General features: G+C 47.8%; 1 protein-coding gene across 10 annotated transcripts in view; it reads left to right on the forward strand.

Moving 5' to 3' along the window:
* ARHGEF3 (Rho guanine nucleotide exchange factor 3) overlaps positions 1 to 14,949 on the forward strand; it is a 353,777-nt gene that overhangs the window by 39,800 nt on the left and 299,028 nt on the right. For 6 of the 10 annotated variants that reach the window (XM_064274349.1, XM_064274350.1, XM_064274354.1 and 3 more), the window contains one exon: positions 7,303 to 7,395. In XM_064274349.1, the coding sequence (XP_064130419.1) occupies positions 7,334 to 7,395 (62 nt within the window). In that variant the 5' untranslated portion in view covers positions 7,303 to 7,333. Of the gene's footprint in view, positions 1 to 7,302; positions 7,396 to 13,237; positions 13,328 to 14,949 lie in introns of those variants that run through there. The other 4 variants (XM_064274347.1, XM_023547600.2, XM_064274348.1 and 1 more) reach the window with 2 other exon arrangements.

The raw sequence follows: 14,949 nt of genomic DNA on the forward strand, positions 1-14,949 counted from the left end.
ACCAGCTGTATGCTTAACCCCTGATTCAGGTGGGGGTGTTAAGGAAGCAGAGTGGTGTCCGGGTTAAGAGCAGGGGCTCTGGATTCAGACTGCATGGGTTCAAATCCTGCCCTTTCTGTCAGGCTTTGGGACCTTGGAGACGTTAATTAGCCCTTCTGTTTCTCAGTTTCTTCTGATACAAAAGAGAGACAGCACCTGCTTCAGGATGGGGGCAGGGACACAAGGACAGGATGGGGGAGGGGACATGAGGATAGGATGGGGAAGGGGACATGAGGATAGGATAGGGGAGGGAATATGAGGATAGGATGGGGAGGGGACATGAGGATAGGGTGGGGAGGGGACATGAGGATAGGGTGGGGGAGGGGACATGAGGATAGGATGGGGGGACACAAGGATAGGATGGGGAGGGGACATGAGGATGAGGATAGGATGGGGGAAGGGACACAAGGGTGGTATGGGTGAGGTGACATGAGGATAGGATGGGGAGGGGACATGAGGATAGGGTAGGGAGGGGACAGGATAGGATGGGGAGGGGACATGAGGATAGGGTGGGGGAGGGGACATGAGGATAGGATGGGGGAGGGGACATGAGGATAGGATGGTGTAAGGGACATGAGGATAGGATGGGAGAGGAGACATGAGGATAGTGTGGGGGAGGGGACATGAGGATAGGGTGGGGGAGGGGACATGAGGATAGGGTAGGGAGGGGACATGAGGATAGGGTAGGGAGGGGACAGGATAGGATGGGGAGGGGATAGGATAGGATGGGGAGGGGACATGAGGATAGGGTGGGGGAGGGGGCATAAGGATAGGGTAGGGGAGGGGACACGAGGATAGGATGGGGAGGGGACATGAGGTCATGTGACCCTGAGGCCCATAGGTGCTCCACACACGCTGACTGTTAGTAGTGGTAGTAATTAACCAGCATTGGAAGTTCACATGCAGCCAGAACTAGGAGGAGAAGTGACTGTGCCAGACCTGACTTCTGCTGCTGAGACGTTTACCATCTTTTTGGGGAGATTTGACTAAGGCATGTGATGCTGCATTCAAACCTGTGAGAGCCAGAACAAGATGGGACTGCCTTGTTTTTCCGGGTCTTGCAAGCTTTCTGCCTTTGACAGGGTGCAGTCTTAGCATCTTTCTATCGCTCCTTTTAGTGGAAAATATTCCAGTTTTCCTTCTCTGACAGGTTTCCGCCTTACACAGTTTCTGAATTTTGCAGGTTTTTGTGTACAAGCAATTAATAATACATGACAGTAGCAATTAAGTGGTTTGTATTTCAAGTTCTACGGAAGTTGGTGCAGGGGAGTGTTTGTGGGGGGCTCCCAGGAAGAGACGGGGCCTGCTGTGGGCATCAAGTGGGGTGAGAGGTGGGTGGAAGAGAGAAGGAGCTGCAGAGGAGGGCAGGTGCCAGGAGCATTCCAGGTCAGTCCAGAGGTCAAAGGTTGGCAGGGTAGGGGGTGTTGAGGAGGTCAGCGGGGTCTGCTCATCCAGAGGCAAGATGGCATAGGCCCGTGGAGTAGGAAGGATGAGAAAGGCAGACACATTTCTTCAGACTTCTTATTGGAGCAGAACTGAGTTGCAGAAAAGGGCAGAGATCACGTAACTGTACTGCATGGTGGGTTTGCGCAAACTGAGCACACCTGCGTAAGCAGCGCCCGGAAACACTCTTCCAGCCATCGCTCCCCTCCCCCACTGTGTTCGCCATCCTGACCGCCAACAGCTTGGGTAGTTTTACCCATTTTTGTACTTTATGCTTCATACAGTGTGCACTTTTGTGTTTGGCATGTTTGGCTCAACATTGTCTCGTCAGTGTCATCTTATTTTGTCATGTGTACTTGTAGGCCATCCGTTCTCATCACTGTGAATGACCACCACTTATTTTATTCATTCTACTGTGGACGGATATTTGGGGAGCTTTTGGTTTGGGGCTTGGGGTGGGCCAAATAATGCCCCCTCCCCTCAAAGATGTCCAAGGAGCCCTGGTGGTGCAGCGGTTACGTACTCAGCCGTAACCCAAAGGTCGGCAGTTCAAACCCACCAGCGGCTCCATGGGAGGAAGCTGTGCCAGTCTGCTTCTGTAAAGATTGCAGCCTTGGACACCCTGTGGGGCAGCTCTACTCAGTCCTGTAGGGTCACTGGGATTTGTAATCGACTTCGTGGCTCCCAACAACACCAAAGATGTCAACATCCTAATCCCTGAAATCTGTGAATATGTTACCTTACATGGCCAAAAGGACTTCGCAGCTGTGATTAAGGGTATTGAGGTGGGTGGGCCCAATGTAGTCCCAAGGATCTGTGTAAGAGAGAGGCAGGAAGGTCAGGTTCAGAGAAGGAGATATGATGCCAGGAGCAGAGGTGAGAAAGAAGAGAGATTTGAAGATGCTACTGACTTTGAGGAGCCCTGGTGGTGCAGTAGTCAAGAGCTCGGCTGCTAACCAAAAGTTCAGCAGTTCAAATCCACCAGCTGCTCCCTGGAAACCCTATGGGACAGTTCTACTCTGTCTTATAGGGTTACTATGAGTTGGAATAGACTTTGAAGATGGAGGAAGGGTGCTACAAGCCAAGAAATGCAGGTATGTATGCTTTAAGTGAAAGTTTACAAATCAAGTCAGTCTCTCCTACAAAAATTTATATACACCTTGCTGTATACTCCTAGTTGCTTTCCCCCTAATGAGACAGCACATAAAGCCACTAAGTTTGTGGTAAATAGCAATAGGAAACCACAGGCCTGTTAGGTCTATCACTACTGAGAACGTTCTAGAACATATTTCTCAGTGCACCTGCGTACCTAGGAGCGAATGCAAGCTGATACTGCCACAGTGTTCCAGAGTGGTTGGACCAGTTTATGCGCCTACCAGCAGCAGCTTGGGGCAGTTCTGGTTGCTTCACGCTGTCGCCAACACTGGGTGTTTCCTAGGAAGAGATATTTTTGAATGAAGGATTAACAGGACTTGGTGTCCTACAGACACATTGGTGCCTTGCAGGAGGTCGATGCTCAGCAAATGCTGGTCAGTGAAGCTCCAGCCAGCTGAGGAGAGGAACGAGTCGGTGGTTTCTAGCTGGGGAGAGTTGGAATCCCTCTTCCAGGGTAGTGATTGCAGTTGGAAATACCGATAGACCTCGGGTCAGCAGAGAACTTTCCGCCTGAAGGGTTAGAACGGTGGTTATCTCATCTTCATAACCTTCCGATTGACCTGGGTTGGTGGTGGGTACCTTAACCGTTGGGAAAAGCCCCAGCTTTGCAGCCAGCCTGCTCAGATTTGAAAATCATTCTCCTTTATCTCCTGTGACCTTAAGCAAGGCACAACCTCTTGGAGCTCTGGTTTCGTTGTCTGTAAAATGGGTGTAATGCTGCCTTCCCTGTGGGGTCCTGGTGGACGGGCTGAACCTCTGTGCGTGGCGCCCCAGGTTTACTGCCTGTAAGTATGAGGCCCTGAGCTGGCGGTGTCTGTGGTTGTTGCCACCATGGAATGAAGTATATAAATTCCGTTCTGCAGAAGTTGGCAGCTGAAGGTTCCGAGTGTGTAGGGAGCTAACTGCTGCTTTGAGAGGGTCTGGGAATATCACCCTCTTGGTTTGCATAGAGGGTGGGTGAGGTCAGGCTCCCAGCAGAGCCCTGAGACACTGCCCCCCTACAGCCCCATTATCCAGAACTGCTTTCGAGATTGTGTATTTGTTCATTCATTCATGTGTTCATTCATTTATTCAGTGGTTACTGTACACATTAAATACAGTGGTTAGGAACGTGGGCTCCTGGGATAAATGTCTGGTTCAAATCCTGCCTTTACCACTTGTTATCTGTGTGACTTTTGCCGAGTCTTACCCTTTCTGTGCCGCAGTTTCCTGATCTGTAGAGTAAGGCTGCCACTGTGAGAACTAAAGGAGATAATCCATGTCAAAAAAAGGATAAGGAGACTACATCTCACATCCTTTGGACATGTTGTCAGGAGGGACCAGTCCCTGGAGAAGGATGTCATACTTGGTAAAGTAGAAGGTCAGCGGAAAAGAGGAAGACCCTCAGTGAGGTGCATTGACACAGTGGCTGCAACAGCGGGCTCAAGCATAGCAACGACTGAGGCTGGTGCGGGACCAGGCGGTGTTCTGTTCTGTTGCACGTGGGGTCGCCGTGAGTCAGAACCGACTCGAGGGCACTAACAGTACTAACAACAACGATCCGTATCAGTGCCTGGCTCTCGGGGATCCCTCACCACTGGGAAATCTCAGTGCAGAAATGGTGCCCCCCGGTGTCTGCCCTTTGCCACAAGGCTGAAGAGGGCTGGCTCACCCATGGCTGTCTACAAGATACCAGGAAACCAACCAGTCGCTGTGGCGTTGATTCTGACTTACAGCAGCCCCGTCTGTGTCCGAGCAGAACTGTGCTCCACAGGGTTTTCAGCGGCTAATTTTGGGGAGTAGATTGCCAGGGCTTTCTTCCGCGGCACCTCTGGGTAGATCATTTGAACCACCCAGGAACCCCATCTACAGAACACCTTCCCCCATTTGGGGAGAGAAAAGCCTAAAATCCTGACCCTGAATGAGCTCCAGGGGCAAGCTCCAGCCCCTCACAGCTGCTTGGGAAATACGGCTTTGAGGAGAGCCCGGCGGCTGGCATCATTTTGAGATGTGGGCGTGAAATCCCTTTGCGGCAGTTACCACACTGCAGATGAGCTTGGTACGGCTGAGCAGACTTGGTGTCCAGGCCAAGGTGGAGCAGCCTAAGGTGTCCCAGCTGCAGAAGCAACCCAGGTGCAGGGTGCTCACTTTCTCTCCTCACCCACTTTGACGGCATGTAGTGGCCACCTCTGGGACTCAGTGCTCACCCCACACTCCTTCCCTTCGTGCAGGATCCACATCTTCACTCTCTCCTTTCCCCCTGGCAGACTTCAGTACTGTACATGCCTCAGCTGATGAAGTTCGCTCTGATGGAAGCCAGAGCTACCAGCCCCAGAAAGGGCTCCAGATGCTAAGAATATCTCATGTGCACTATTGGCAAGTTAAATGAAAGAGCAGAGTTGTGGGCTGCAGCCCGGCTTCTCCCCAACTCTGACTCTGTCCAATGCCTTGGGGGGCAGGGGTCCCAGGTAGCTGGTCGCGCTCACCTGAATCTGGGAGCTTATACACACAGGGCTTTGATCTGGGAGAAGGTTCATACTGAGGTGAGGCAGATGGAGGAGGATGGGCAGGAGATGTGACCCAGCAGGCCTTTGAGGCTCAGAGTCAAACAGTTGACATCGTGGCTCTGGGCCATAAAGACAGCACTAGCATGCAAGATCCAGATGGTCAAAATCACCCTGAGCACCCCCTTGCCCCCGGTGCCACATTGAAGACCAACTCACCAGCCCTCAAGATGGTCAGCACAGCCAGTTCTCCCAGCGTGGAAACCGATGCTATTTCTTTGGTTAAGATGAAGTAGCTGGTTTATGTTGGGGCCATGCTGTATAAAGAGAATCTGCTTATAACCACACCCAGACCAAACCAAAACTCATTGCCATTGAGTTGATTCTAACTCATAGTGACCCTATAGGACAGAGAAGAACTGCTTCATAGGGTTTCCAAGGAGCTGCTGGTAGATTCAAACTGCCGACCTTTTGGTTAGCAGCCAAGCTCTTAACCACTGTGGCTCCAGGGCTCCACCACACCCAGAGTGGTGAGGAATGCAGTACCTGAGCCTAAGAGGGAAGCCCTAAGACTCACCTGGGGCAGGTGCTCAGGAGTGGAGTAGTGGGTGGAATCCCACTGGAATATTCTCTCTCTAGCTCTCTCTCGGTCTGTCTGCCTCAACCCATTATCCCCTGAGCACGTAGACTTGAGCCCTTGGACGTGGGTATCCTGTGCCCTCGATGGTGCTTTACCCTTCCAGATTGTCATTTTGTGACATGAAGCTCACTGTTCATACTTGTGGATGCCTGCTGTGTTCCTGGTTCTGTCCAGGTGCCCTGCCCTTGAGGGTGTTCACACTGGAAGATATTACATGCTTATCAACAACACCCCTCATTCATCAAATACTGATTAAGTACCTATTACACTCCAGGATCCCTTGAAATTGCATGTGGTTATATGGAAATTGTGACTAAAAATAGTTTGGCCCCACCAGTCTCCATAGACAGAGCTTTTCCCAAGCTCTAAACTACTAAATCTGTTCTCAGGAGGGCCCCAGTGTTAGGATCGCAGTGAGAGTCCCAACTGGGATAAGGATTGTTGTTGTTAGCTGTGGTCGAGTTGGCCCCCGGCTCACGGCAACCCCATACACAACAAAACAGAATGGTGCCTGGTCCTGTGCACTATCCCCAGTTGATTCAGTGTTTTTATTGGCTGATTTTTGGAAATAGATGGCCAGGCCTTTCTCCCTAGTCTGTCTTTAGTCCAGCCATAAAAACAGGACCCAGTAATATAGTAACTTAAAGAACAGAGGAATCTCTCTAAGGTAGTAGTAATTCCAAGGTAAGTGGGGTGTCTGTTCCACACAGCCAGTCACAGGCCCAGTTGCCTTCTGTCTTGTTGCTCTTACTCTCCGAGGGCACTGTCATCATCTGCATGGTCAGAACCAAGTTCCAGGTCGTGGGAAGGTGAACAAGGTATGCCCATGTCTTTAGACCCAGATGGGGAAGTGGCGCACATCACTTTCTCTCACAGTCTATTGAAAACTGAGACAGCTGGCTGCACCTAGTTGCAAGGATGCCTGGGAAATGTGCTCCCTGCTGATGTTGTTGTTGTTAGGTGCCTTAGGGTCAGTTCTGACTCATTAGTGACCCTGTGCACGACAGAACTAAACACTGCCTGGTCCTGCGCCAAACTCACCATCATCGCTATGCTTGAGCCCCTTGTTACAGCCGCTGTGTCCATCCATCTCACTGAGGGTCTTCCTCTTTTTCGCTGACCCTCTACTTTACCAAGCATGAAGTCCTTCTCCAGGAACTGATCCCTCCTAATAACATATCCGAAGTACATGAGATGAAGCCTCGCCATCCTCGCTTCTAAGGAGCATTCTGGCTACACCTCTTCCAAGACAGATTTGTTCATTCTCTTGGCAGTTGGTGTTGTATTCAGTATTTTTCACCAATGCCATAATTTAAAGGTGTCAATCCTTCTCCTGTCTTCCTTATTCATCGTACAGCCTTCGCATGCCTCTGAGGTGATTGAAAATATCGTGGGTTGGGATAAACCTCTATAAGCTATGGGAGAAAGAGAGAACGGATTTTGGTTTGACATAGTCACCTTTTACCTATTTAATGCAGCTATTTGAATGTTTGTAACAAAAATGCACCCAGGTTTTAAACATTGATTGTTTTGCTTTTTAAGAAAGAAGACCTGGGCCTGCCCTGCTGTGTCTATGGACAGTTCCACGGTGATGAACCAGTGTGGCTGCAGGGGGATGGAAGAAAACAAGGAAAGGTAAAAATATCTTAATTAATTTAAAAATTCATTAAATTTAAAATAAAAAAAACAAACCTGCATGTAACCATTAAAGGCAATACAGGATTTCATTTCAGCCTGTTCACGTCAGTGGACAGCCTCAAGAATTTGGAGATAACAACATTTTATGTCCCCCCATAAATATGTATGTGTGTGTGTAGATAATATATATAAATTAAAATATAAATGTGTATTGATATATCTACATATGTCTTTGTACATCTATCAATCAATGGCAACTGGTTTTTTCTGTTTTACAAAAAAAAAAAAAAAAACTTGCCATCGCGTTGATTCCAATGTATGGTGACCTCATGTGTAACAGAGTAGCACTGAGCACTGTAGGATTTTCTTGGCTGTAATCTTTACAGAAACAGATCATCTGACCTTTCTTCCATGGTGCTGCTGTACTGATATGAACCACCAACTATGTATGTGTGTGTGTATATGTATATATACACACACACATACATGTATATATATATATATATATATATATATATATATATATATATATAATATATAAAAATAAACCCATCGCCGTTGACTCATAGCAACCCTATAGGACAGAGCACAACTGCCCCATAGGGTTTCCAAGGAATGCTTGGTGGATTTGAACTGCCAACTTCTTGGTTAGCAGCCGTAGCTCTTAACCACTACACCACCAGGGTATGTATGTGTGTGTATATATATATGTGTGTGTGTATATATATATGTACATATATACACACATACATAATTTATTTTAAGGTAATTGGCTCATGTGACTACAGGGACTAGAAAGTTTGAAATCTGTAGGGCAGGCTGGCAGATTGGAAACTGCAGTCTTGAGGCTGAATTTCTTCTCTTGGTCTTAAGGCCTTTTCTGGATGAGGCCCGCCCACTTTATCCAGGATAATCTCCTTTATTTAAAGTCCACTGATTGCAAATATTAACCACATCTACTAAATACCTTCATGAAACACCCAGATGAGTGTTTGATTAAATAAAGTGGCACTGTAGCCTAGCCAGGGTGACACATAAGATTAAATAAACATCACAGCCTCCTTGGGGACACTGGCAGCTAAATCTCTAAGGTGGATACTGAGCTGTAGAGTTGCCGGGCCATTCTGGGTATGCATTTAAGATCTTAATATATATTGCCACATTGTTCTCTAAAAAGCAGCACTCATCAACAGAGGGCCAGATTTCCCATTTACCCTCCCTCAGGTACACCTCAGGTCTTCAAGCTTTTTAAGTGTTGCCAGTCTGATGAGTGAACAGTGATGTCTCTCCATGGTTATAATTTCTTCTTCTTCTCTTTATTCTGGGGAAGTTCATCTTCTTGGTCACTATCTTACCTGGTTCCATCTCCCAGTGGTGCTGGTGAGCCACCGTTCTCATAGGGACCCAGTAACTCATCCTGAGACGCCTGGATCCTGGGCAGCCTTGGTGGTTCTTTCCAGGAGTGGCCACCATGTTGTTTACTCTTCTGAAAAGTATCCAAGTGTGTTTTTCCTGGATAGTTCTTCACAGAATTACCTGCTTCACTTTTGACTTTCCGAGAGGTTATTGAAGAGCCGTCCTTTGGATTTCCCTACTTTAGGTAGTTTCATCCATCATTATCACCATCACCGTCATCGTCACCATCAATCATCATCATTACCATCATGGGCAACAATTTGAGTATTTACAGCGTGTCAGGCTTTATGGAACATTTGATGTTCTTATCTCATTTACTCCTCACAATGGTCCTGTAAAGTAGGGAGTAATGTTGTTAACCCCATTTTATGGCCATTAGATGACAGAGATTCATTCAAAACTACTCCAAACTACAAGCACTGTGTCTCACTGTGTACTCACGATGAGTAACAAACAGACTTACATTTGCTGAGTGACGAGTTCTCCTTGTGGACCTAGCTTTGGAGTCATCGTGCCCACGTTTGCGGTTGCCTTGATCACACTCAGTTGCTGTTCAGCATCTGTGATCTCCCCAGAGGAGAGTGTGGGAGTTAAAAGTGGTAGTTTGGGGTTTCATCCCCATCCGGCATATGAACGTGGGCTCTTGTATGTCACCAGCACCTCTGTTCTTGTGTACAACTTGGGTGTGCCAGCCCTCACCCACATTCATCCAAAATGCTTCTCTGGGAAGGGGTTTTCCGGGTTGAGCATATTTGTCTGGGGGAGGAAGTCACATGGGGAGTAAATCTACTTTATCAGGATAAATCCGCCCACTGAGCTATGGAGGGAGAGGAAGTACTTCACTCACTCCAGATAGACTTGATCAAGCACCCTCCCCTAACTTTGGGTCTCATTCTAAAAGCAGGAGAGTACAATTTCAAAAAAACCAAAACTAAACCTGTTGCTGTCAAGTGGAGTCTGACTCATAGTGACCCTATAGGACAGAATAGAACAGACCCATAGAGTTTCTAAGGAGCGCCTGGTAGATTTGAACTGCCTACCTTTTGCTTAGTAGCCTACGCCACCAGGGTTCCCAACAACTTCAAAGACCTCCACTAAGTTCCCCTGTCCCCATAATGCATTTCAGAGACATAAAAACTTAGGGCTGGAAGAGATCCTGGGCTCATTTTGTTTAACTCTTCGTTAAAGTTTTAAGCTAACAGATCTAGAGTGACAAAGTGATTGCCTGAGTTCATGCAGAGACAAGCCAGGTCTCCCGCGGTCTGGTTCTAGCTCTTTCCACAGTTACCTCTTGTGTGATTATCAGGAGAATGACCCTCTCTGGTCCCAAATATAGAACTTATTAGCAGATAGTACCTTGAAGGAAACCAATCCGTTGAACAATTATTGATTATTCCTTTGGTGGACGTTTGTTGACTACTACTGAGGGCCCCAGAGACAAAACTCTTTTAAGATATGGTCCCTACTCTTAGGGAATTCAGAGTCCCGTGAGAAGAGGCAGTTGCACGTGCTAAGAGCACTGGTTAAATGAAATCCTCAGTTGTTGGTTAATGGGATAATAATAGCATTGCCCTCACTCGGTAGTCGGGGGGGGTGTCCTGAGTTAATCATAAATCATGTGGTGTATAGTTAGCACCCAGTAAGGCCTGCCGTTTTCATTTCTGTTTGCTTGCTTGTTTTTAGTTTACACGGAGTAAAGACCTAGGGAGATTGTCTTACCAGGAGATTGACAGGCCAGATGTGCTTTGCAGGAGACCTGGGTTCAATTCCCAACCGATGCACCTCCTGTGCAGTTACCACCCCGCCTGTCAGTGAAGGTTTGTGTGTTGCTGTGGTGCTAGACAGGTTTCAGTGGGGCTTCCAGACAAAGCTGGACTAGTAAGAAAGGCCTGGAGATCTACTTCTAAAAATCAGCCAGTGAAAACCCTACAGATCACAGTGGTCTGATTTCGTTGTGCACGGTGGGCTGTGCTAGACTTCAGCCTCCGGAAGGCAGAGCTTTGTCTGTGCAGCAATCCCTGACACCTGGCACAGGGCCCTGCAGGCAGTAGGCCCTGGGCCTGCGTGTGGCTTTAGTGGACTGCATTGACAAGAAAACTGAATCTAATCTGTAGATGACCTGCAGCCCTGGTGGCGCAGAGGTTAAGCCTTCAGCTGCTGACCAAAAGGTCAGCAGTTCGAATCCACCAATAGCTCCTTGAAAACCCCATAGGGCAGTTCTATTCTGTCCTGTAGGATCGCTGTGAGTTGGAATCAACTCAACGGCAATGGTTAGATTTTTGTTTTTTAATTTAATCTATAAATGGCAACAGGAAGGACTTCATCCAAAATTGAGATTTGCCCAGCAGCCTGCTCTGTTTTCAAGGTGCGGAGTTAAGATGATTTGCACAGCATGTGAGAAGGCCCTCCCCTTTAGGTGTGTTGGTTTCCCTCACTGCTTGCTGTTAGTTGTTCTTTCCTCCCTGATCCCTTTATCAGCTTTAATCTTGTAGTTCCCCCGTACTGTTTTGGTCACTGGTTTTTATTTTCTCTGTATTCACTGCCCAGAGGGCTGTGTGGCACCTGCCCCACCTCCCCTACTCACTAGAGGCTCAGCTACTGACCTTGAAACCCACAGGGAGCCTGAGAGCTGAGTGTGTAAACTCCCCTGAATTGGGGCTCTGGCCCTAAGGCACCTGCTCTGTGACCTTGGATAAGGCCCTTCACCTCTGGGAGCCTCAGTATCTCCCTCTGGGATCCCATCAGCATTTCCCGAGTTGGCTCCTTAGAACTGGGTCATCAGGATATTAATGGGCATTGCTGGGAAACATGTGGGCAGTGCTGGCTTGAGCTCAGTAAGCGGGACCCTCTTGCAGGACCCACTAGGCAGTGTGCATGGGAGGGGCTCCATGTGCAGCCCCCACATCTGCTGTAGCACAGAACACACCTGGGGTGGGCTGGCTGAGAGCTCTTTCAGGCACCTCCCTGTGTTTCAGCTGTATGACTAGGACAGGAAGACAAAGTCACCAAAGGACCAACATTGGACTTTTGTAAAAAAAAAAAAAAAAATTTTTTTTTTTTTTAGCATGTTTTAGTTGTTGTCGGCTGCCATTTAGTCAATTCCGACTCATAACGACCCCGTGTTACAGAGTAGAACTGCCCCATAGGGTTTTCTAGGCTGTAATCTTTGCGGGGAGTCCTGGTGGCATAGTGGCTAAGAGTTCCACTGCTAACTAAAAAGTCAGCAGTTTGAATCTACCAGCTGCTCCTTGGAAACCCTATCGGGCAGTTATACTCTATTGTATAGGGTCAGTATGAGTCGGAATCCACTCAGTGGCAACAGGTTTTGTTTTGGTTTTGATTTTTTTAATCTTCACAGGAGGGAATTGTCAGGTATTTCTCCCGTGGAGCCACTGGGTAGGCTCGAACCACCAACCTTTTGCTTAGCAGCATAGCAGCTGAGGGCTTAACTGTTGTTCCACAGGGCTCCTTATCTTTTAGTTAGGAACTAAAATATTACTTGGGGGCAACAGACAGAAAACCTAGGGTGAGTGAGTTGAAACAAGTGGGAAGATCAGGTATCTTTGTAAAGGTTTTTGTTCAGCCAGAGACTTCCCTGGGGAAAGAACACTGGACTGCAGATTGAAAAACCCCTGTGTGAATTCTGCCTTCTCCTCTTGCTGAGTGTGCGACTTTGGGTGTGTCTCTTTACTACTTTCTCTGGTTCCTTACTGGGCTAAAAAAAGAAGAGGGCTGATAGATAAGATCCCTTTCAGGCCTAACATTTGAGGTCTCTTGTTTAAAATGCCTGTAAGCCGCATGAGGACAGAGGGACCTGTGTGTCTTCTCAATTCTGGGACAGCTGGAGGGACACAGTCAGACATGGACCTGACCTTCCAGAGGGACAGTCAGACGTAAACCTGACCTTCCAGAAGGACACAGTCAGATGTGGATCTGACGTTCCAGCAGCCTACAGCCTAGATATGTTATGGGAGACAAGAAGGCTTGAGGAAGGGCCTTGCACAGTGCCTGACAGGCAGTGGGTACTTGGGAAACATTTAGGAACACACAGAGGTGAAGGGTCTCTAGTGGACACAGCACGTGAAGGTGGCACCGAGAAATACAACTCTTTTAGCACAAGGGTAACCCTATGGGGCTGTTCTACTCTGCCCTGTAGGGGATCGACTTGAGGGCAATAACAAGTTTGTTTTATTTTTTGGAGCACAAAAGTTAGGAAAAGAATGTGTTTGCAGGGTTTTGGTCTCTGGCCCACACTCACCTGGCAAAGAGGAAACCCAGCCCAGGCCCCCCCAGGTGAGATGGGTGGTGGTAGTGAAAGCCACAGGCTCTGTCCTAATGTCTCCTGGGGAATCTGATAGGCGATTCTTGCCAGACAGCAGCCTGACACTTTCCCTGGAGGTAAATCAACTTTTTTAAATTCCAGGGGCCAAGAATTGGACTCAGAGAGCTACGCAAGGGTGGGGTGGGAGGCCTCTGAACCCCAACAATTGAAGTGCTCATGGGACCACCTGAGGTATGGTTATCATCAAGATACATTTATTAAGTGCTGGTTTTGCCTGGGGTGTTCCGCTGGGGTGCGAATGGGGAGGGTCTTGAGAATTTTGTTCTCTAGGTGGGAGAAGAGTACCTGAACTTGGGTTAAAGCTTTCCCCAGCTCTGGGACTTTGTCTCATTTGTGTGCAGAATGTTGTGTGTGCTGTGCTTGGTCTGAGCAGGAGGGAACATCCCTTCAGTGATAAGTGTTTATCCAAGGCTTACTGTGTGCCAGGCACTGTGCTGGACTCAAGGATACAGCTGTGACTAGTACAGGCTGGGCCTTGATTATAGTCTAATAGGGTCTCTGCCCTATAGGATTTTGCATATCTCATTCAGTTAACAAGTTTATTGATGACTACTGTGTGCCAGGCCCTGTACTGGGAAGGAGGACTCAGAGGTGAGCAGAGACCAGAGACTGACCTCTGGTGGGAAAGCCAGTATTGATCTCATATTCACACAGGCTGCGTGTTCTGCTCGCTCATAGCAACAGGGCTATGGGTGAGTTTTAATAATCGCTTCTCTGCTTTCTAAAGCACGTGAAAGGGATTTCATCTCTTCCGTGACATCTGGGAACGTTTCTCTAAGAGAGGGACGAGCATTTCAGGCAGAGGACACTCTTTTCCTATTGTGCAAAGTGTAGGGAAGTATCATAAAACTATCACTATGAAAAGAATGTTGTGTTGATGGATACAGGTATAGTCATAGGTTCTGAAATGGATCAGAACTGCAGTCACTTGTTAAAGACCTACTACCCCCTAATGCGTAGTGTTCTTTATCTTTTTATTACAAGTTGCCATCAAAGGAATGTGGTTTTGCCCTGTGTTTTTTTTTTCTACCCAACTGTATATTTGGGAAATTTACAAACCTACAGAAAAATTGTGGAGTATTGTTAAAAAATACTTATATTTTCTTCATGGAGAATTTATTGTGAATATTTAACCTTGTCTCTCTTTTCATGTCCATGTATGTGTGTGTTTGTGTGTGGGTACACACACATACACACAGTTTTCCTGAACCATTTGGAAGTAAGCTGCATGCATTCTGACAGGTCACCCCGAAATACGTCGACCTGCATCTCCTAAAAATAGCAACAGTTTCCTGCATAATCACCTACCGTTGTCCGCCTTTGGAAATTAACACTAATTTTATACTATCACCTAATTTGCAGTCATATTCCAATTCCCTCCGTTGTCCAAGTGCCTCTTTTAGTTCCTTCCCTCTTGGCCTCCGCACAGTCCAGGGGCAGCTGTGGCTAAAGCTTCCCATTTGGTTGTTGGGTGTCTTTATCTCCTTTAGTCCACATCAGAGCCCTGGCCTGGTTTTGGCCTCCAGGACACTGGCGTGTTGTGAGTCAGATCCACACTCTGGATTCGTCTCAGCCTGTCCTTGTGCCTTCTTCCCCCAGCTCCCACATTTTTGTGAGGTGCCCTTGAGGTCTGGAGGCTGGAGTGGGTCCAGAAGCAGCACTTGAAGCGAGAAGGCCTCATTCTCCACCCTCTGATACTCTCTCTTCCTCCAGGTTAGGTTGACCCATAGCTGGTGATGCCGAGTGACACCCTGGATCAGGCAGTGGCTTGCATTGTGTTTTGGTTTAGATCT

Source organism: Loxodonta africana, chromosome 22 (assembly GCF_030014295.1).
Source record: "Loxodonta africana isolate mLoxAfr1 chromosome 22, mLoxAfr1.hap2, whole genome shotgun sequence".
Taxonomy (NCBI): Eukaryota; Metazoa; Chordata; class Mammalia; order Proboscidea; family Elephantidae; genus Loxodonta; species Loxodonta africana.